Below are 23,605 nucleotides of genomic sequence, written 5' to 3' on the forward strand. Positions count from 1 at the left end.
GTTTAAAAATGCAGTGATTATTAGGGCCGTTACTAGACTGTCTTACTCGCTACAGACAAAATTCCTTTTGATAAAATCTTTAAAAAGTTACTTACTACAAACTGTAAAAACAATGCTGCTTTTCTATATGGCATTTCAATTTTAAAGTTAAAAAAAAAATTAAACTTGGATAAAAGCTACAATTCCAAGTCTCATTTTTCCCTTAATCCCACTAAACACTATTCATTCATAAGTGAATAAATATACTATTTAGTATTGTACAGTAGATACATACCATTGACATTTCCTATACTATTCCAGAAAAGGCAAATATTTATATTTCACCAAAAATATAAATTTACTAGATACAGGTGGGAGCATTTGTTTATCCTAAAGTTCACTGCTTTATGCAACCCAATTCCTATACCCAAAATATGAGAAATAAAATTATAGTAAGAAAAAGACTTTTAGATAAAAATTAAACCAACTTTGACAAATCTGATGGCAACTAATCACTACAATAATGGATTTCACCTTATTACTATATTTCAATATGTGGATTGAAAGGGGAAAGAACTTGATTTGTAAAATGAATGAGGTAAATGTCATACATTCAACAGCGTAAATAAATACAGATACAGTTTTACAGGAAAACGAACATAAGTTTAAGGGTTTTATTATCAAAGTCTTGTAAAACAATTTCAGAAACTGTACATCAACATGGCACAGACTGTAGCCTACTTTTGTTTTTACTGCACAAAAGTGAAGCTTGAAACTCCTGTAACTAGGAAAACAGTTACCTAACTACTCTGCATTTAACATGGAATCACTGTGTGCATAAGATTACTACTGCAGTAACAGTAACACAAATTTATTGGTTTTATACAACTTGAGATCAAATAAAAAGTACATTATCAAGTAGATCTGTCTTATTTTAAAAGCATATGAAGGTCAATTTAAAATGCACTATCCCCTTTTTCCAACACTGAGATTAAAACAAATTAATAAAAGTGGAAACTTGAAAACCAGGACGAGAGAGAACTTTCTTTTCCAGATGGACTCAGGACAGGCAGATTGCTTTCACCGACGGAGATGTGGAATAAATTATTTCAGGAAAAAAAATTCCCAAACATCTTATGAAAAAGTATACAACTCTACTTCAAAATATGCTATTTACTCACTGCCAAAGACAGTTTCATTTGAAATCTTATTTCTGTAAAGCCTAATTAGCCATCAAAAAAGGTTAGTGCATATATAACCTTTCAAAGTTAAACAAAAGCCACAAAAATTTAGCCACAAGGCTTAAAGGATTATCTATTTCCAATGCTCATTACCAGATGTAACTATAAGAATGTTAATTTGTCATGTCAACAAAACAAGACCGTAAGTAGATCCATCATGTTGGAGAATTTTAATGACATTTAGGATATTCCTGCCACAATTAACATGCAATCAGTGCATTCCCTACATGGCTCTATCACGGCGATGAATCAAATTCTAGAAATACTATAAGTGAACTTAGCTAATAAAGGAGGTCATACAACAGAAACAGTCCATGCCTGCTGGAGACGCATGCAGCTTCTCATTCTTGTTACGCAGCAGCACCAGGACAGTAAACTGCTTGGCTACTCAATCAGATTTCACCATGTCAAGAACTGGTTACCCACGTGTCATTTTCTAAAAGCTTTGGGATGTAAATAACAAATATCAATATCAGGAGCTTTATAACCATTAAAGTAACTCGGAGCTGTATACATCTAGGTTTGAGATGAACAAATACAGCATTAAGAAATCACACAGAGGAATGACACTGATGCATGTGTACAGGTGGACTCGCACGGAGGCAGTGCTCAGTCACTCATATCCATGTCTTCTTCATGATGATCATCCCCATTCACTTTGGACTCTCTTAGTGAATCACCAGTTCCCTTTTCCACAGAACATTCTTTTGTTTTAGGGGAACCTGGTTCTGTTGGTTTCTTCTCCTCTTTTTTCTCCTTCTCGCTATCATACCCCTGTTCCTCTTCATCGTAATCCCGTGTAACCTGCTTTGCCAAGGAGAATAATAAAAGTAAACGTCTTCACAGAAAAATCACTTCTTAAAAGTACCAGTACCACCCAAAATAACAAAGTAAATTAGTATGTAAACATACTTTTACATCTTTATCACTCTCTGACTTTCTTTCCCGATCCTTTTCCTTATCTTTACTTTTCTTCTTCTTGCTTGTTGACCGTTCTCTTTCATCTCGGCTTCTTTCTTTGTCTTTATCTTTCTTCTTCTCCTTTTTATGTCTAGGATGACAGTAAAATGTTCTCAACAAAAGATGCTTTAAAGGAACCACTCAAAAAGCTTCCCTCTTAAATGTAGCAATATGTTTACACCTGTTTGGATGGCAAGCTTGACCCAAGGTCACAGGCTACAAAGAGGACAAAGACCCAATTTCAAAACACTGGACACAAGCTGCACACAAGACATACAGGCAAGAAGACCATCACTTGGCTATGGGTCTAAAGGCCCAATCCTAAACAGTGTTTATTACAACCCCATCTCAAGTCATACAGGGGACAGATCAATATGTGCTTCAGCACTTTAATTCCTGAAAAGGAAGAAAAACTTTAGGACAGTTTTAAAAATAAAAAGTACTGCCAGTTTCTGAAAAATAGAAAGGATCGATTTAAATGATTAATATTCTTACCTCCTAGGGGATGGTGAGCGAGATAATTTTCTTTTAGGAGACCTAGGCTTTTTAGGAGACCTTGTGCCACTCCTGCTTCTTCGTCTTCGTCTCTCTCTAGAACCACAAATGTGCGAACTCGACTTTAAAATACAGTATTATTGCAAAAATGCAGACACATCATAGCAGATGTGTCTACGACAGAGCTCCATGAGGAACTCCTACAACAGGATTCTGATAATCAAACTCTGCTTTGAGCTGAAGAGTCAAACGAATAACAAACAACTGCATTTCTTTTGCAAACTACATGCCTTTCTTTTAATGCCCTCAAGAAAACTCGAAGTTCTAGCAATTCTTCTTAAAGACATAATGTCATCAAGCCATTAGAAATCTTAAACTTGAGGAAAGAATGATTAACAAAAGTTCTAATTTAAAAGGGAAAAACAGTCCAAAGTAAACTATTCTTTAAGAAATCAGTTTTAGATTCTAACGTTCAGTGGCTAGAACAGGTATAGGATAATAGTGGTGATATGGGAGGCAGTTGCTAATAAAATACAAAAACAACTACTTTTAAATCATTATGTAAAATTCCGAGAAGCAGAGTCAGTGATAACATGGAGATCAAATGGACCCCCATCCTCCAGCAAACCTCATCCCCCAGCCCCGCTCTGAGCAGTCCGTGTGAAGACGCACAGCCTTTCCCCTCTTTAAATTGTGGCTGTAAAAAAAAAAAAAAAAAAAAAAATCTGCTTCTGTCACTGTTCTCAAAAGTTACAGGACTAGCAAGATGACCATTATATGATTTAGGCACTAACAAAACAATGAAACTCCATCCTTTCAGTTGTCTGGTTTCCAAATGAAGTTTTTTTTAAAACCCTCACAGCCCCCTGTGACCACCTCCCCCACTTTCCTGGAAATCTCATACAGAAATTTTCACTCCTCAAATATTTACTAAGTTTGTCAGGGCTGTATGCCTCATACTTTCTGCTATTGCTCTGGGTAACTGCTACTCCAAATTCCCTCGATGGAAGAGATTTTATGTTTCTGTGCCCCTCGATAGATTGTAGCACAATTACAAACACATCGTAGGTATTCAATAAAAACTTACAGTATATGCCTTAACTCAGAGTGATCCAATAATCATGCAGGGTAAGGTACTTATCATTAAGTACATTAAACAAAGCAATGGGCACAAAATGTTTCCAGGTTTTAAGGTAAGAAAATGTATGTTGTGCGTCCCATCTCTTATGCCCCCTCTGCCACCAATCACCTGGTTTGCCATTTCCTTGCACACTAGAACCTGGTTTCATTTCCTTTTTTATATCTTTACCTTTTAAGAAAATGTTCATCACCCTGAAAAGAACCTCCGCACCCTTGAGCTAGCGCAGCTCAACCACTAATCTGCTGTCTTTATGGATTTACCCATTCTGGACATTTCATATAAATGGAATCATACAACATGTACTCCTTTGTGACTGGTTTCTTTCATCTGGCATAATGTTTTCAAGGCTCATCCACGTTGTAGCATGTATCAGTACTTTGTTCTATCGCTGAATAATATTCCACTGTATGGATACACCATTTTGTTTATCCATAGTAGTCAATGGATTTGGGTTGACTTTTTGGTTATTATGAATTATGCTGCAATGAACATTTCCTTAGAAGCTTTGGGTGAATATATGTTTTCTCTCTCTTGGTACATCCCTAGGAGTGAAACTGCTGTGTGAAAAAACTGTTTAACTCTTTTAGGAACTGCCAAATTTTTTTTTCCCAAAGCAGCTGCACCATTTTACATTCACACCAGCAATGTACAAAGTTCCAATTTTCTCCACATCCTCACCAACACTAGTTATCATCCGTCTTTCTGCTTGCAATCAACCTAGTGGGTGTGAAGTGGTTCTGATTTGCACTGTTCTGATGACTAACGCTGAACATCTTTTCAGGCGCTCATCAGACACTGCATATCTTCTTTGGAGAAGGTCAGTGAAGATCCTTCGCCCATTTTTTAATTGGGTTATCTATGATTGAGTTGTAATAATAGTTCTTTATATATTCTAGATACAAGTCCCTTATCAGATAGATAATTTGCAAATATTTTCTAGCACTCTGTGGGTTGTCTTTAATTTCTTGATAGTATTCTTTGAAACACAGAAGTTTTTAATTTTTATGATCTCCAAGTTATCTATATTTCCCTTTTGTTGCTTATGCTTGGTGTCCTATCTAGGAAACCACTGCCAAATTCAAGATCATGAAGGTCTTCTGAGAGGTTTTTAGTTTTAGCTTGCACAGGTCTCTCATCCATTTTGAGTTAAGGTGTGTGTAAGTGAGCCTCCTAGTGAATTGAAACAATCAAGATTAAGAAAACACTGCAACAATACATGTGTAAATGAGACTGGAAGAAAATAGAACTACGTATGGCCAGCACTTACTAACATCACAGGAATTCCACGTTAAGTGTGTCTGTGGAGTAGTTTGCAATACTGAATTCTCACTACGGCAGGTTAAAGACAATTAGTAGTCTAAGAATAACACAAATCAGAACTTGTACCGCCTCCCATTATTTTATCGACGAACTGCTATATATGGAAAATAAAATTCTTTTGGATATTAACATGTGGCTAATTTAAATATAAATTAACATAATAGAATGTATTTAACGTAGGGGCCGGCCCTTTGGCGCAGTGGTCGAGTCTGGTGCACTCTGCTTCTGCAGCCCAGGATGGACGGTTTGGATCCTGGGCCTGGACCTATGCCAACTGTCAGCCATCCTGTGGTGGTGACCCACATATAAAGTGGAGGAAGACTGGCACAGATATTAGCTCAGGGCTAATCTTTCTCAGCAAAAACAAGGAAAACAGGGAGAATTCAATCTAATAATTCAGAATACTTTAGCCATTACAAAATGTCTAGGAAATAAACCACAAACAAACCAAATCAGGATGTGAAATGCATACAGTAAACGTAAAAACTAACCACTGTTGAATTCCAGGTTACTTCAAATACACTTTACACCACAAAATTATCAAGTAAAAGGAAAGATGAACTTTAGGTTATTCCTCACAAATTGTCTTTAAAAAACTTAATACTGATATACGTGCCTAGGTACTGGAAAACATTTAAAATTCACAGCCTATTAACGTCCTTGCAAACAAAGTTAAAAACAATGCCAAGAATTCATGATGCCACCTCACCTGCTTGCACTTCTGGAGCGTCTGGCTGTGCTGTAACTTTTTGGTGGTGTTTTAGAACGCTTCTTTTCTTTGTCTTCTTTCTTTTTGTCTCTAATAAATGGACACAATTTATGCATTAGAAGATTCAGCTAAGGTACATTTATACAGCATTACAAATAAAAACAAAAGCACAGTGAGATCGAATCCGATTTTTTCTTTTAAAGATTAGCACCTGAGCTAACAACTGTTGCCAATCTTCTTCCTCTTTTTTTTTCCTTTCTGCTTTTTTTCTCCCCAAATCCCCCCAGTACATAGTTGTATATTTTACTTGTGGGTCCTTCTAGTTGTGACATGTGGGATGCCACCTCAGCATGGCCTGATGAGTGGTACCATGTCCGTGCCCAGGATCTGAACCAGCGAAACCCTGGGCTGCCGCAGCGGAGCACACAAACTTAACCACTCAGCCACGGGGCCAGCCCCCTAATCTGATTCTTAAAATAAGAACGTTATTCTGAAAGAACTGTATAGAAACAATAGTGCTCAAGTGGTATATCTCTGGTAAATAACTGTTTTTTAAAAAAACCCTATTTTCTTGGGATTCCACATAAAACTTCTCTCCAATAAAGTAAAGCAGACTATGTGGTGAGAACACAATTAAGGACGTTGAGCTTCTTAGTAGGTCCTGCAACAAACACCAATACTTTTAATGATAGTCTCTGGGCTCTTCAACACTCCTTTTTCTCTCAGCTGATTGCCAGTTCCCCAGCCCACCATGACTCTATGTCCTCTACTCTCAGGCTCAAATCCATAACACCACTACCAAAATTAATCACAATACTATCAATAGTCTTCCAAAGCACACACCCCAACGTTAACCTCATGGATCAACCCAACCTTCTATCATTTTTCCTGCTGCTATATATTCTAGGCTGTTCAGTGCTATTGGAAAAATATCCCATCACAATGGACTGTTACTACAACCATACCTCACTCTAAATCTTCTTAGAGATCCTTGTAAACTTTATTCCCCACAGCAATTTCCCCCCGAAAGATGGCCACTCTCCCCTTCACTCTGGGGAAAGGATAACAATATATTTGTTGAATGAGATGTCCCTAACACTCAGAAACACAATCTTATCCTCAACTAATCTGTAGTTTTAGAGATTAAAGGATCACTTTCGCTGTTCTAGGCTAATCCTCTCGCCCTATATTCTCCATTTCATTCCCTCCCTTTGTTGGTCACCCTGCTCTCCATTCAAGTTTTTATCATAATCTAATTCCGAGGTTACTGTCACAGTTCCGTAAAGGGTCCCAGTCATGTTTTCCATAAGTTGATCTTTCACTCTCTACCAGAAATCTTACAAAGCACTAACTTGAAGGTATTAACTCCCTGTTCACCACTTTTCAATCTATTTCCACTGCCTCCTGGATCAGGTGCAAACTCCTTAGTGTGAACAACAAAGCCTTCTGTGTGATTGTCTTACACGTCTCTGGTCTCACTTCCTCATCTTCCTACACCAAAATACTTGCTATTTCAAGAATTCACGCTAACTTTGTAAACAACATTCTCTACCTGAAACCATGCCCCTCATGGAATCCAGTCAAATCTATCAGGAATTTAATACTCAGAGTCACTTCCCAATCAAGCCTCCTCCAACATCGCTAACAATGGCCCTTCCTTTGTAGTTACATCCATTTCTCTCCTAGGATAAAGTTTCTGGAGGGAAGGAATGCCAAATTCTTTTGTATGATAGCTGTTTCATTTAGCAAGCTTGTTTGCTTGCTTGACTGGATTAAGAGATGACTCACTCTGTAAAACATGACTAAAAGCCTTGTTACAGGCTGAACACTCAGTAAAGCTATCCCAGAACCTCTGTTCCCAGGTGAGTTACATGCTTACCAAGAATAAATTTTGTTGGCCTCCAGCTGTCCTTATATAATTAAATATATAAACGGATAAAGTAGTATAAAATAAAGGACTGCTTCTAGAAAATTAAGGTAAATATTTTAGAAAGAGATAAAGGATCACTGCTAAAAAAATAACTTTCAAAACTGTGTGTGTGTGACAACTATGAATGGGAAAATAGAATAAAAATCTAGGCACTTTATCAAGTGATAGAGTTCCCGTCGCTTTAGAGGTGGTTCAAATGAAAAAACAGTGATTTGGTATGTGTTAATCAAGGCTACGTATACTAATTTAAAAGGGTTTGGCCCTATATGAGAAAGATTGATTATTGAATGCATGTTTAAATCAAAATAAAATTGTTAAGGTGAGAATGTTTGTTGTTCGATGAATCCTCACTGTAACTCTCTACTGGTCCCAACTCATGAGGTAGGCGACTCTCCAAGTAGGGTTCAGTATCTGGTGTATAGTAATTCTTTTTTTTTTTTTTTTGAGGAAGATTAGTCCAGACCTAACTGCTGCCAATCCTCCTCTTTTTGCTGAGGAAGACTGGCCCTGAGGTAACATCTGTGCCCATCTTCCTCTGCTTTATATGTGGGACGCCTACCACAGCATGGCTTGCGAAGTGGTGCCATGTCTGCACCCGGGATTCGAACTGGCGAACCCTGGGCCGCTGAAGCGGAACATGCCCACTTAACTGCTATGCCACTAGGCCAGCCCCTGGCGTATAGCAATTCTTAATAAATGTTTTTTATAAGGTGTTAATGATAAGATATATAAAGATAAATTAAGGCATGGTTGTCTGCCATACAAACTCTTTTGGCATAGCATGAGGAATGACTGACAGCATTAACTCCTTAGCAGTAGTTGCATGGAAAGAAGGAAATGAAAGAAGGTAGTAGGATAGCTAGAATTTTTACTACAAACAAATTTTATCTAAGTCTTCAGCTACAGGCAGAAATCTCAAGTTTACACAGGAGAACAAGAGAAGAAATATGAGCCTCCTCAACTTTGAACAGTTTCTTCCCCAGTCTGGCCCTATCACTCATCATTACCTCTTTTATCATCAAGCAGCACAATATTTGAGGTCTTGAGAACTTTAAAATTTATCTTCCCGCCCAATATTAACAGTCTGCCGTACCTGGTTTTTGACGTGCTCCTTGACCGTCTACCTCTCTCTCTAGAATGAGATCTTCTCCGTCGTGGACTTTTGGACCGTCGCCTACTCCTTGACTTAGAATGCGATCTCCTCCTCGATCTGCTTCTTGACCGCCTGATAATATAAAAGGATGCCAACACATGTGTATAAATGGACAAAGACTAGCTCTGTGTGAGACTATTTCACTTAGCATCAGACAAAAGATTCAGACATATGGGCTAACCATCAGTAAGGTGGGATAACTTCCCATCAGTTGCTGCCATTATTTATTTAGCCCATACAATAAACATCTTTGACACTCCAGAATTTAGTAATACCTTTTAACACCTGGAATTCCTCATCTTTTAATCTTTTGGTCAACCTGTAATACTAGTCCTTCCATGCCCACTGAAATTACAACTCTGAACTTAAAAATACCTCTTGAGAATAAATGAAAATAAAAAATATCTGGTTCATTTGCATCATCTTTCACAATTACATAGCACTTTAATATGCATTTATTTGATTCCTCAATATTGCAGGCTAACTCTAAAATTATCAAACACTTATATATGCTTATCAGTGCTTTACAAATACTAACTTATTTATCCTCATAAGCCTATAAAGTAGGTACCACTACTATTCCCATTTTATAAATAGAAACCACAGTGTGTGCTGCCTTCTATGACTTCTGATTCTTGTTCTCCAAAATATATTTCACTTCTTTGATTTACACTTTAAGAGAAATTCAAGTAACGCAGGCCTCATGTAGATATACACAATTCAGTTCAAACTGCCTCTTTTTCTCTCATTTCCACTCAACATACCACCGTCTCTATATAATCATCTCTTTCCAATCATGTAACAGAAATGTTTCTCTCTGTACCCTCTCCCCCACTTCTATACTTTCTCTCTCAGGACTGAAGCACAATTAACCTTTGAGGTTGTCACTGATCCTCCTTCCTACATTTTATTTTCTTCTATATTAATAATAGTTAAAAATAAATTACAGTCCTTTGCTTAGACTTGATCATTTAACTTCTAGTGACCACTCAACCTCTTTCTATGAAAAATTTCAAATACAGTCTAAACTTTTTGCCTTCACTTTTTCAAGGTGCCAGAGGATAGACATTTTAGAAATGGAGATTTGTGTTCAACTATCATTTATAAACCAGCTGAGAGCATTCATTATTTACCCTCTTTGAGGCTATTACTTTGGCAGTCGGAAAAAACCAATAAAGGCACTTATATCACAGAATACTTGTAATTGAAACAAAATTATGAAGTCCAGCTCAGTGGCTCAGGCATATACATTAAACACTGACTCCCTTCTTTCCTCTTACCGATATGCTAATATAGCTTTGGTTGCCATCATTCTCCAAAACAGCAGTTTCAAAACACATCAGTAGAGTCTGATCAAATTCAATAAATTTTTATTTTAATCATTTCTTATTTTTTACTATATCTGAAACTATTTACTTAAACAATCCCTCTCAATAACATGACTGTATCATAGGAAATTTTCCTGTAATGCTTACCTTATCTTTCTGTAAGCTCCAAAAGGACAAGGAGTTAAATATGTTTACCTTTTTCACCACTGTACCCTTGGGCAATTACTATAGTGCCTGACTTCACTTACTAGCTTATGTGAGCTTTTCAACATGGAAAAATACAGAGATTAGCACATTATATATCAAAGTAAAAAAGCTTATTGGAAGTAACGGTCATTTTATATGCCAAGATGCTCAAGATACTACACAACCCATAACAATTATGTGTTATGATGTGTTATTACAAGTGTCCAAAAACACTTTGTTCAGGGAAACAAAGGTTTCACTGTTATTTCCCACTGGTCATATAAAGTAGTTCTAACTAAAATCTGAGAGTCCTACCATGTACTTGGTATACACAGAAGAAAAAGACACAGGCTCTCTTTTTGCAAACGTTTTCAAGTGATACATGAAGCTATGAGAGCACTGTTCTGGAAGATCAGGACTGTAAGTAGTAACAACACTTCACATAAGAATAAAATTTTAGCTGTATCTGGAACCGAGAAAAAAGGAGTTTCTCTTATGAGATGAAGATGTGGGAGAAAGAGCTTTAGGTGGAAAGGAACATCGTGAGCAAAAACACGGAGGGATAAGGAAAACGACATGTTCAGGCAAGTAATACTGTGGTTAACTGTTTGGAGTGGCAAATGATGAGTGTGGCAAGATAAACCAGGCTGAACACTGTGAGACGGTATTTTGAGGTGGGCCCTGGGGAGGTGATTAGGTCCTAAGGGTAGAACTTTCATCAATAGGATTAATACCTTTATGAAAGAGATCTCAGAGACCCCTCGCCCACTCTACCACGTGAGGACACAGAGAAAAGATGGGTGACAACAAGCAAGGAAGTGAGTCCTCACCAGACACCGAATTTGCCGGCACCTTGATCTTCCTAGCCTTCAGAATAGTGAGAAACAAATTTCTAGTTTATAAGCCACCCAATCTATGGTATTCTATTATAGCAGCTGAATGGACTAAGACGAAGTCCAAGAAACGACTTGACAAGGTCATTCGACCACAAGGTTGAAATTATTTCCAAAATAAGACGTTATTTGCCCTTTTCATCACTGTGCTGACGTGCATGAACGTGGAAAAGCAAAGGTGGTGTAAGAGTGCTGGCATTTCCTTAGCAGAAATCAAGGGAGCGGCAACAGAACTGCCCTAGAAGTCACTGCATTGTTCACTGGCATTTGCAGTATGCACTTGCAGTACAAGAAAAGAGAAATAAAAAGCCATTTTCACTAAGGATGTCCTTGATGAAGCAGTAAAAACTACTAACTTTATTAAATCTAGTCCCTTGAGTACTATTCAAGTAGTAGTAGTATTGAGGAGCAACACTGTACCTAGTCCCTTGAACAATATTCTGTGCGATAAAATGGGAAGTAGGCATAAATCACTTCTGATACTTATTAAAGTTCAATGGCTGTATCAAGGAAGACACATGATTGAGTTTTGAGCTTAAAGAATTGCTTCTCCCATGAAACATCACATTTACTTGAAAGAACAACTGACAAACTACGGTTATTCAGACTTGGGTATTTGGCAGACATTTTCTTGAAAAATGAATGATGCCTATCATTTCAAGGAAAACAACTGAATTTGTTGCCAATAGTAAAATCTGAGCTTTCAAGAGAAAATGAAATTCTGGAAAAAATCAATCCACAATTGTGACCTTGACATCTTCCTAATACTTAAGAGTTTTCTGATGAGATTTGTGGTAATATTATCAAGTGTCATTTTTTGCTATTGTCTAACAAAACGTGTTAACATTTGAAAACTTGCATAACGCAATGAATCAATTATTCTGCAAACCACTGATGCATAATTTTACAAAAGCACGCCTGGGAAAAAGATCCATTCAAAATGTAAGGAAGATCAATACATTTTTATGCAACAGAATATGAAAGGTTCATTATTATGGTTTCAGATTCCATATTGCAATTATCTTTTAAGAAACTATCACTTGTCAAGTTTTGGTGTTATGTCAAAGAATACTCTTCACAATCACCTGAGAAGACTATAAAATTACTTTCCCCTTTTTCCAACTACATCTTTGTTTTGTGTGAAGTCAGATTTTCTACATACGCTGACCAAAATACACTGCAGTTAGTTGAATACAGAATGCTACACCTGTCTTCTATTAAGCTAAACATTAAAGAGATTTGCAAAGAAGTAAAACAAAGCCACTCTTCTAATTCTTTTGAAAAGTTTTGTTTCAAAGCCATGCTAATACGAACAGGTTTACTACTGTTATTTCAAATGAGTTTTAAATTTTAATATGGTCAACATCGATAGCTATTAGTGATATACACAAAAGCTCTTTGGGCTTCTCCTATTTTCTACAAGTATAAAGAAGGTCCTAATACCAAAGCCCCTGGTCTAAAGAAAACCTTATACATTTATACAGGGACATCATGTAGAAAAGAGAATAAATTGATTTAGTCTTACTCTAGGCAGGATAAAAGGACGATACTCAAAAAAGCACAGCAAATCGTCACTGCAAATATTCATGCATTAGATGGGTAATCTGCAGGTTGTATAATGACCTCCCAAATTAAAATTTCAGAGTCTAGTGGAAAGTCAGAACTAGAATTTACAAGTTTCAAGTACACTGTTCTTTGCATACTAACTCAGTTTAGTGTTCATATCCCAGCACCTAGTCCTCTGATCTCTGGATTGTTTTGGGTTTTAAAGGATCAATCATCTATTTAGCCTATCCCTTTTCTCCATTTATACATATGTGAACACTTGTTCACACACTCTGCTAACAGGAGTGATTAGTAAAACACACTTTAACCAGGAGCTAGCAGGTTAACAGGTAGCAAATTAAGAAGGATGCAAGATACAGAAATTCCCTGTGTCTAAGGTACAACAGACTATCAAGAGCAATCAATCTAACCTGTGCCTGGAAGATGAGGGAGTCCTCCTCCTCCTGGAACGTGACCTTGATCGTGAGTGCCTCCGTTTTTCTTCTTTTTTATCTGGATTTAAAAGAAAAGGAATCTAGATTTAGAAATCATCAAACAAATGGGAAGATTATTCCCATTCAGAAGTTACTGTAAGAATTTATCTTAATTTTTAGCTTTTATATATAATCTTTAAATGTTATAAGCGATCATTTTACAGTGAGAATGCATCACTTAACTAAAGCTTCGACAAATTATCAAGGCTTTTGGTAGATCCAAATGAGAATTCTAATTTTCAGTTATCCAAAGGTTCCCCTGACTATTTCATTTGCTAGACTTGGGAGGCTGTGAAGTGTCGTCCATAAAACTCTCTATGAAAAGGATTATCTTCCACATTCTTTATTCTTTAGAGGTTTCTAAGTGAAGAGTCCCTTTTTCCATTCCTAGGTTCTACTTTCCAAAACATAGCTACAATTCACACAGATTAAAACTTTAATTTTCACACGTTTATGTATTAACATCTCCCCAACCAGCATTTAACTGTAAAATAACTAAGTTTACAATAAATAAAAATATATATATTTTAAATTCTTGCTCCAGCAGATGTTCTTTCTTCACCACTTAGCTCTATGTTCCTTTGCTTAAATAAATTCATGTATATTTACGTTAAAGACGCTGATACACGGGCTCCATATTTGGCCTCCAGATCCAGAAAGTCACGATTCATTCACTGTTCTCACTGTATTCTGTGACAGAACTGGATATTCATAAGCTAGCTCTCTTCTTAATCTGTCTCCTCTCCTTCTCAAAAATTTTCAATTGTGTTAAGTGTAGGAGACAGATCTAGAATGATTTGTCTCTATTTCCTATTTTTTAAATGACACAAGAAATTCACTTAACTTGGGAATAACAAGAGAAATAAAGCCACTGCATTCTTCACACATGGACAAAGTGAGAATGAGTTCCTCTTTCCCATTTACATCATTTCACTAACAGGATGCAATTTATTGTGAATGTCATTATTAATAATAAAATAACAAAAATGGGGGGGGGGAGGAATTCATAAAGAAACCACTTTTAGTCATTCCAGTTATGAGTTTTCAACAAAAAGAGAAACAGTTCTGCATGGCATTCCAGCTTTGGAGTCACAGATCCAGTAGTGTGTCTAAAGCTCCTCCTGCTTACCATGGGGCGTTGGGCTAATTATATAATATTTTGCTGATTAAATGAGCTAACACACATAAAAGCACTTGGTAATAATTTAGCCAATATTATACTTAAAAAGCATTTGTCTAATACTATACATATTAAAAGCCTTCCTACTTATAAATAAGAATTGAAAATTAATAAAACATTATTTAATGGAGGAAAAAAATCCAGGACCAAAGATCCAAATATATACAGACAGACAATGAGATGACCTTTCATTTCATCTTGAAAAGACAATCTGCAAAGAATAAGGTACTTGTTTTTCTTTAAACAAATGACAAACAGAAGCATCTACAGTAGGTTCTCTTGGTCAAAGACTTAAAGACTAAAATCAATTAGGCTATCCCAACATAGGAAAACATAAATGATGAAAAACCACCAAAAAACCATAAACTAAAAACAACCAAAATACCACACCAAGTATTAGATAAACCTAGGCACTGCTAAGATTTTGGAATGGATCATCCTCTGCTTGGGAGGAGGGAGGTGGCACCTGTCCTGTATACAGAGAATGACGTTTAGCCCTCAACCAGCTAGATGCAGTTGGTATCGGCATGATAACTAAATGTCTCCAGATATTCCCAAATATGTCTGGGTAACAACTCCCCACCTCCCCATCCCCCAACTGAGGATTGTTCCAGTACACGATCTTTTATCAGAACTTGGAAAATCAAAAAACGACTAGAGTATTATTTGACAAATTTCCAAACTTATTCAAGAATCATTTTTGCCAACAATCATATAACTTAAGATTCAACACAATCGCATAAATGTATTTTACCTGGTTCTATAGCAGCAGAAATAAGGGACTGTGCTTCTCGTACTCTCTTCATGGCTTCCTCTATTTCTTTACTAGAGGTATCTGATTTCAGACTTGGTGAAACAAGACCAGCAGCTACATGATTCAACCTGAAACAGAATCAAAAATTGAGATCTGAAATATTTAAAAATGCAAAACAGTACTCAAATAAATATAATACATGTTTCAGCTATCATCATTTTAGTAAGATACTCCTTGAAAAAGAGGGGGAGGATTCCAATTTTGGTAAAACCATATACAGTCTAGTATCCTTTTGAACATTTACAATGGCACTTGCACTTTAAAGACTCAGAGATACCTGGAATAAGAAAAACATCTATTTAATTTTGCTGAACATCCATTAACATTCTATAAAGACATTTTGAGAAAGGCTAGTAGATAGGAACATGCTGATGCTGAAGATTTCTGATTAACAGAACTCTCCATCAGATTTAAAACCTTTCTGCAACATCATAATTTTGTTGTGGAAGAGCATTACTTTTAAGTTTGCAGATGGGGAGAAACTGATGCAGAGGCCAATGGCACACAAAAGTTACTCATCAAATTTCTGACAGGAAAGGCTACACATGCACCTTAGTGTTTGTACATGTGAGAAAAAATTAAAGACACCAAATTTAGGATGGTAGTTATCTGTGGGAAGAGTGGGAAATACAGACAGAATGGGTACACGGGGAATTCAACTGCATTGATGATATTTTATTCTATAAGCTGGGTGGAAGATATATGCTTGGATTTTATCTAATCATTTTTAAGAAAAAAGGCGAATAACTACTAACGACTATAGAGTCTGCCCTCCCTCCCCCCATGCTCTCCCACTTACTGACAGTGACTTTCACCAAGTTAAGGAGAAAAAGGATTAAGTCCAAATTTAATATACCAAGAAATTACCAATTAAAACATCTTATGACTGTTATATATCAAGCAGGAAACCTAACAGTTACTGCATAAAGAGAACTTTTCAAAGCACCTAAAAGACAACGTTGGCAATTATTGTGTGATATGTACTACTCCTTTGCTCTAGGATAGTGCTTTCCCCCCTTCTGCCTCCCCAACATGGATTCATTCCCTGGGGCTTAGCTTCTGTGATCTTCAAACTAAGTTCTTCTCCATGTAGTAAGCACCTCTTACTTCCTCTGGTTGGATACACATGCTTTACTGTATTGAAATAATGTCTCCCATCTTGACTACAACATAAATGCTACAAAGGCATGAGCTTATAGTAGGTAGTCAATATATATTTTTCAAATGAATCAACTAAAGATAATGTTTAGCTCTTTTCCTGTTATCCCGGGATAAGCTTTTTACAACTATTTTGAAAGACTCAAATTACACTAAAACAAAACCCTTTACAGACGGGCTTGTCTTGGGTTTCTCTCCTTGTTTCTTGAAAACAGAATTATATATTGCATGCCTAGAAATAACTTTCTTTTTAACTATCAAAAAATAACTGTTCTCTAAACATTCACATACTATATCCATATCACAGTGGATACAGAAAAAAAATCCTTACTTGGGATCAACAGTACTCATAAGCTTCAGCAACTGATCTGCAGCAAGAGACTGCAAAAACAAAAATATAACAGTGAGAACACACAAAACAATTTTTCAGTATGTTGAACTATCCTAAGACAATCTGGTAAAGCTCCAAAAAGTAACATATTCTAAGCATAACGATGACTAACAGAAATATAATGCCAGACAAATGTCACATTATAAGGTGTCTAGTAGCCACATTAAAAAAATAAAAAGAAACAGGAGACATCAGTGGCTATAGTACTGGATATTCAGAGCTGCTTTAGCAAGTGAAATATAAAGATTGCGAAGCTGAACAGTCTAGATCTTACTTAACAATTACCTGCTGCTTATTTTAAGACTTTCTGAGGGAAAGTAACATATTAAAGAAACATGTAGGGCCAGCCCAGTGGCGCAGAGGATAAGTTCCCATGTTCCGCTTAGGCAGCCCGGGGTTCACCGGTTCGGATCCCGGGTGCGGACATGGCACTGCTTGGCACGCCGTGCTGTGGTAGGCGTCCCACATATAAAGTAGAGGAAGATGGGCACAGATGTTAGCTCAGGGCCAGGCTTCCTCAGGAAAAAGAGGAGGACTGGCAGCAGTTAGCTCAGGGATAATCTTCCTCAAAAAAACCCAAAACCCAAAACCCAAAAACCAAAACCATGTAAAACAAAACTCAGAGTGCTTAGCCAGTATAATAATTGAGAGATTTCCAGAGTAAAAACTTCAGAAAAAAGATTACAATGAGAGAAAACCAAAATTTCCAAGTCAGTAAATAAGAGGAAAACAAATGATAAAACCACATTCCCATCCTTTCCCAACTATTTATTCTGACTCCATAAGATACTGATGTCATGCTGGCTTCCTGTGAATCTACTCTTTAAACTACATAAAAAGAGACATTCTTTAATGGGGAAGGGGCTAATAATACAGTGAGCTTGTAAATCTTCTTTTACCGAGTTTACATAAGAGAAAATTACTACTGCACTATCTTAACCACTTATCTCCTGCTCTTGGAATGCAAACTAGCAGTTAATGAAATAAATTCTTTAATTATAAAAACGAGCTCAAAGTTGAAGGGTATTAAGTTATACCTGAGAGTTCAAGTTTGCTCCAGGAAGCCCAAGTGCAGCAAGGGCAGGATCAAGAGTAGGAGCTCCCAAAGCAGCCAGTGGAACAGCGCCAATCTGTGAGATTACAAATTTTATTTATTTAAAATTTCATTTCTGTTCATTATACCAGGGGGTGAACTTTTTCTTTTCCTCTAAAGGGCCAAATAATAACGAGTTTAAGTCTGTAGGCTATGTGGACTCTGTTGCAACTACACAACTATGCCACTGTAGCTCGAAAACAGTCCTAGACAACACATAAACAAACAGGCATGGTTGTGTTCCAATAAGAATTAACAAAAATGGGGGTCTGGCCCAAGCCCTATAGTTTGCCTACCCCTGCCATATACGCTGGCCACATTTTTCACTCATTACAGCACATTTATCCCTAAAATCAGAATTTAGAAAACATACAAAACTTTTCAATACATTCTAGTGCCAATTCTATTTATTGCTTCTCCCCTCCAAATCTACTGTTCAGTGTCTGCTTTGTGATACCGAAAGCAACACCCTTATTTCTCCTTTGACAACCGACATGATGTTAAGCTTTATCCATAGGGGGAGCTGAAAGGACACTAATTGTGGAAGGGGTTTCTCTTCCTGGTTCCTATGTCCCATCTCTGACTATTATTGCAGTACTATATGGGATATCCAGCGGCCTTCGCCTCTCAGGGAGTTTCAGTGGCATCCTCTTGGGTAGCTTCCTAGCAATTTCTGTGGCCCCCAAAGAACTTCCCTACTATCCACCCTTTCAAAGGAGGTCTGAACCTTAGCCTCGAGGGGGAAGTGGAGGTCCCTTTCATCTAAATGTTCTTTCCTGTGTTCTTTCTGTCTCAGCGCTAGAAGTAATTGCTTCCTATCCCTGAAATTCCTGTATTCATTAGGCTTCCCCCAGTAATCTGTTACTAGTAAACTTTTCCTGTTCAAATTGCTGTGTGGTTCTGTCTCCTGCCTGACATAATTCTGAGTTATCGATAATTTAATAGACACGAACCATGCAAAATCCTATAGCCTTTGGAGGCAGTTTGACCTTCTTTATAAGCACTCTGCTAAAAGTTCTCCTAGTTTCAATTAATATTGAGTAAATATAAGGTATCAAACTTTCTGTAATTTAACTGTTCACTGAGTCCAGTTAAAATACCATGTTAATACTACTACAAAAATGGCTATCTTAGTTATTACACAATTTTATACATCAAAGGTATCTACAAATTATCAAGATCCTCATTTTATAAGTAAAAAAACCCCTAGAGATTAAGTAACAAAGTCATACTGAAAATTCCTGATCTCATTCTCTAAGACACTGTTCAGTTCACTTAATAGTTAACTGAACTATTTGGACAGGCAAAATGATATAACAGAAACACTGCTATAAAGTTCAAGGTGAAGTTCATCATTTGCTATCATCTGTGAAACCACTGACCAATTACAATCTGAGTGGTTACAATATATGATATTTAAAGAGTCTTTTAGTTCCAAAATAATATGCTTTTTACAGCATTCTCAGGGTTAGAAACATCACCCAGTAAAACTTTTCACCAACTTTATACTTCATCTTCTCTGTATCAAAAATCTCCATCAAGAATTCATCTTCATTTCAAGCTACCTACTTAATTCAAACCCCAAGATAAGAGCAAAAGATCACAGGACGTTGAGAAAGAAAAAAAGAAAAAAACCCAGAAGTCTGAATTTCACATTTATTTTCTTTCCTGAGGCAAATGAACATACTATTTTAACAGTGTGTTCAACAGAAGTCTATGCCTCATGAGATTCTGTTTCACACAGTTACTTATGGGTTAAGAGCCAGTGGCAAAACCAGTATCACAGGTATTTATAATTTTCAGAATGTTCTAAAAATGCAAACTTCTAAGAGATTCTCTTTAGTACTTATGATTACAATATAGCCTTTTATAATCTTGTGCACATGTGCTATCACTCTGGGAACTAGTCACAACAACACTTCAGAAGCTCAAATATGTTTAGCTATATCCACAATTGTGTTCCTTTCCATCCTTTAAGAATTCAACAGAATTAGTACCTGGGTAAGTGGGTTAGGGGTAGGCAGGAGTCCACCACCAGGCAGAAGACCTGCCACTGCATTAGCTGGTGCCAACAGAGACAAAGCCTTAGTCTCATCAGGAATAACTCCTGCAGGGAAACATCCTTGCATTAGAACATACTCTTTTCCAAGACAGAAAACACACAAAAACACCCAGAAAATGTCTCCCTGATACACCACCTGAGTTTGTTGAAAGTACTTATGTTCGCTAAAATATAAAGCTTGATTTCTATGATTATTTATCATTAATTTTATGTCAGAATGAAACTTCAATGTGTGAAAATTTGTTTCCTTTTTCTCTACAAATGGTTAAGTTTCTAGAGTAAAAAAAAAATAGCACAATACACACTACTTTTTTGTTAACACTGCCAAGATTTCATCACCTGTACTCGATTTTTAAGTCATGAACCAAACGTAAGCAAGCACAGTCGGTTCTCCAGGGGTGTGCTCTCAACTTTCAAAAGCTGTTTTATGAACAACGACTCGTGTCGGCTGCTTCACTATAAAGCACACAGAAAAATCAAGATACACAAGACAAAAAAAGTTTGATTTAGGGGTTAATAATATGGTACAGTTACTATGATTTTCTTTTACACCTACCATACAAATTTCGTAAAAATTAAGAGAAGAAAAGTACGTAAAGGAAATATTCTGTTGGAATCAAGGGTAGGGCTTTTGCTGACTCATGAAAACGAACATGAACGTTTCTGAAGGTCTCTGAATACACACGGGATGTGTGTGTGGGAGTGAGTGAGAGAGAAAGAGAGAGAATAGGTAAAACAACATGGCACATTCCTTACCTGTACAGTAAAATGCTCTATGTTCCAACATGTGCCATGCTAACCATACCAAAAAATGCTGCTATACAGTGTCAGTTCAAAAGCTAACTTAGCCAAACTCCTAAAGCCAAAAACGACATGTGTGTCTGTTTTTAAAGCCTAATCTGTGTATTCAGATAAAAACTAAGGGTCCTAAGACAAATATTTATGCAGACAATTTAAATTCTATCCAACAGCAAAAGCCCTATACAGATGGATTAAGCTGTTAATGTGCCCAAGCCCCCAAAATGAGAGTTCAATAATACAATTAAACTACATATTTGTAAATACCAGTAGTATTTCTGTAATACATATTAAGAAACTGCATCTCATCATAAAACATACAATATGTACAGGGCACTTAAGAGAAACTGGATAAGCTGCAGAAGAAAACTGTTGGGTGGTATTTTCAGCAGGGCCTGGTATATAGTTCAGGCTGAACCAGGGAAAAGAACTGTAAAACACAACAACAAAAAAGAAAAACCACTGTTAAATAAAGGTAATGGTTCCTTCCACCTATACTGAGAAGTGCCGATAATATAAACAAATGTATACTACACAGCACTGTTATCTTGCTTGTGTCAGAGCTGCCATCAATTTAGATACCAAGAGTTATGGAGGGGGAGTGGGGAGAAGATCATTTAGATATAGGGCAGTAATGCATTAATATTAACAAACCTTCACAGATTATGGGATAATTTTGCATGCAAAATTATGTCTCAAGAGGATAATATTACTTATCAACATCTTACTCAAATTAGTGCATTTGCAACATTTCTGGCAAACTAAAATCCTCTTGAATTTACTGTGAGACACCTGATAGAAGATCTGCATCCATTAAAAAAAAGTCATGCATCTGATCCTCTGATTTAAAAAAAGACTATTTAAAAATAAAACTACAATTTAAAAATAGCAATGAGGCCCCTCACCAGTTAATTTTCATGCGTCAAGAGTATTTTTTTTACTGCTGCTTTGATAGAACCATGAAATACTGCATGAATGTGTAGAAATGAAAGAAAAAGAAACAGACAAAAGAAACAAACATTAACCAAGGAACCTAAATCACCCCCAAATCCATTACTATTAAGAGTTCCTTCCAAATCCAGCCATCTCAGTTTTTACCAATTAAGACTATTCCTTACCGTAGACTTTGTGTCTATTGTTCTAAAACGCTGACCAAGAACCAACACCAAAGTCTAAGAGCTAAAACTAGGGTGAATGGTGACAAAGGGATTGAATACATCAGTTATTTCGTGGAGATAACATTAATACAGCATACCATACCAGAAAGTAAATACAGCAAAAACAGATTCTGGAACTAACTATTTCTGTTAATTCTACATATACATCCGAGTATATCACTTTCAAAACAGATCCAGAAAAGTTACTACAGCCTACAAATATTTATGAAAGCCAGTTATATGATATACTGTATTATGTTCAGGCCTTGGGAACTATGACATAATACTTAGCCAATAAAATACTTTAAATTTAAAGGCTAATGCTTTGCACATTACTCACATATTTGACCCTTGTTCGAAAAACTATGATCTATATATTACTTATCCTAAATGTGAATTCTGTAAATTTTCTCTTGGAGGTAAGTCTTATCCTACAAGAGGCACAGTGATATAAGAAATTGCTTAATCACAACACAGTAAGTCAAACGTTTATCAGCATATATATTTTAAAACCTTAAACTGGGCTCACACACTTTAATACCAAGGAGATAGACGTACGGTTATTATACAGCATGCCTTATCCCATCTACAAATGCAATTTAATTTCTTTAGAAAACCAGAGAAGCAATTTTTCTAAGTTTTAAGAATTAGACATTTCACAACGTTTATAAGGTATGGGGTAAATGTTCACATCGATATTCAAAGATCTGAGATAGCATCTAAAGTTAACAACATCACGATTCCACTTCCACTGACCGGTTCATTAAGGAAAGGGGAAAGCATTTAAATCCTGGTCAGTAAATATGTTAAATTAACTTCAAATCCAGTGATTTTATCATATTCAGTGATTTCTTTGATCAGAATTTATAGTTACCAAAAAGCAAATAAAGTAGCAGTACATCGGGAACAAATTAATTATAAAATATGCCTTAAAAAGTTTTACAAAATTGAATTAAAATAGTGCTGTCTTGTCACAGTGGCTATTTTAGATCCAAAAACCCTGCTCATTATTTTTCTGTCAAATTACTTTAACATAAGCCTAAAATGTAAAAAGAGAGAAAATGTAGTTAACAAATGGTTACACCAGGAAAACACTTGGGGACTTGAGTGCTCGCTGGCCTTTAGTTAATGTCTAGAATCCCCTGTGGCTGCAGAGGACCCACTGTTTTTCAGTCATCTGGAAGAGTTTTGCATTTGCCTTCTCCACTACAAAAATCACACACACAAATAACAGAGAGAAGAATTTATTATTTAGAGATATTCTAGAAAATATAGCATGAATGAACAAGAAAATCTGGCATAAAAACAAAACACCCAGTGCCCATCTGGCACCTAAGCTATAGGAAATTTTGAACTTTCATAAAAACCAAATCATTGCAACCCTTGGTATACTGGAACTCAACATGGGAATTTTTTTTTAAGTTATCAGTGAGAGGAAGCACTAAGGAAATAAAACTCACCTAGTCGTTTCTTCGAAACAGAAATAACATGCATTTATTTGAAGGTTTCTGTGTAAATATGCATGGAGTGAACCATTCACCTTCAGGACTTTTTCATAAAACTCAAACATTAAATTAA

General features: G+C 36.4%; 1 protein-coding gene across 7 annotated transcripts in view; it reads right to left on the reverse strand.

Moving 5' to 3' along the window:
• Nucleotides 1-639: 639 nt before the first annotated feature.
• Nucleotides 640-23,605, reverse strand: part of SRSF11 (serine and arginine rich splicing factor 11) — a 43,686-nt gene continuing 20,720 nt past the window's right edge. For 3 of the 7 annotated variants that reach the window (XM_070592313.1, XM_070592316.1, XM_070592315.1), the window contains 10 exons: nt 20,008-20,117; nt 17,955-18,047; nt 16,858-16,907; nt 15,309-15,436; nt 13,312-13,393; nt 8,869-9,000; nt 5,846-5,935; nt 2,676-2,771; nt 2,133-2,271; nt 640-2,027 (listed from right to left, as the gene is read on the reverse strand). In XM_070592313.1, coding sequence (XP_070448414.1) covers nt 1,830-2,027; nt 2,133-2,271; nt 2,676-2,771; nt 5,846-5,935; nt 8,869-9,000; nt 13,312-13,393; nt 15,309-15,436; nt 16,858-16,907; nt 17,955-18,047; nt 20,008-20,117 — 1,118 coding nt within the window. In that variant the 3' untranslated portion in view covers nt 640-1,829. Of the gene's footprint in view, nt 2,028-2,132; nt 2,272-2,675; nt 2,772-5,845; nt 5,936-8,868; nt 9,001-13,311; nt 13,394-15,308; nt 15,437-16,857; nt 16,908-17,954; nt 18,048-20,007; nt 20,118-20,411; nt 23,234-23,605 lie in introns of those variants that run through there. The other 4 variants (XM_070592317.1, XM_070592318.1, XM_070592320.1 and 1 more) reach the window with 3 other exon arrangements.

This window comes from Equus przewalskii, chromosome 24, assembly GCF_037783145.1.
Source record: "Equus przewalskii isolate Varuska chromosome 24, EquPr2, whole genome shotgun sequence".
In the NCBI taxonomy this organism is placed as follows: domain Eukaryota; kingdom Metazoa; phylum Chordata; class Mammalia; order Perissodactyla; family Equidae; genus Equus; species Equus przewalskii.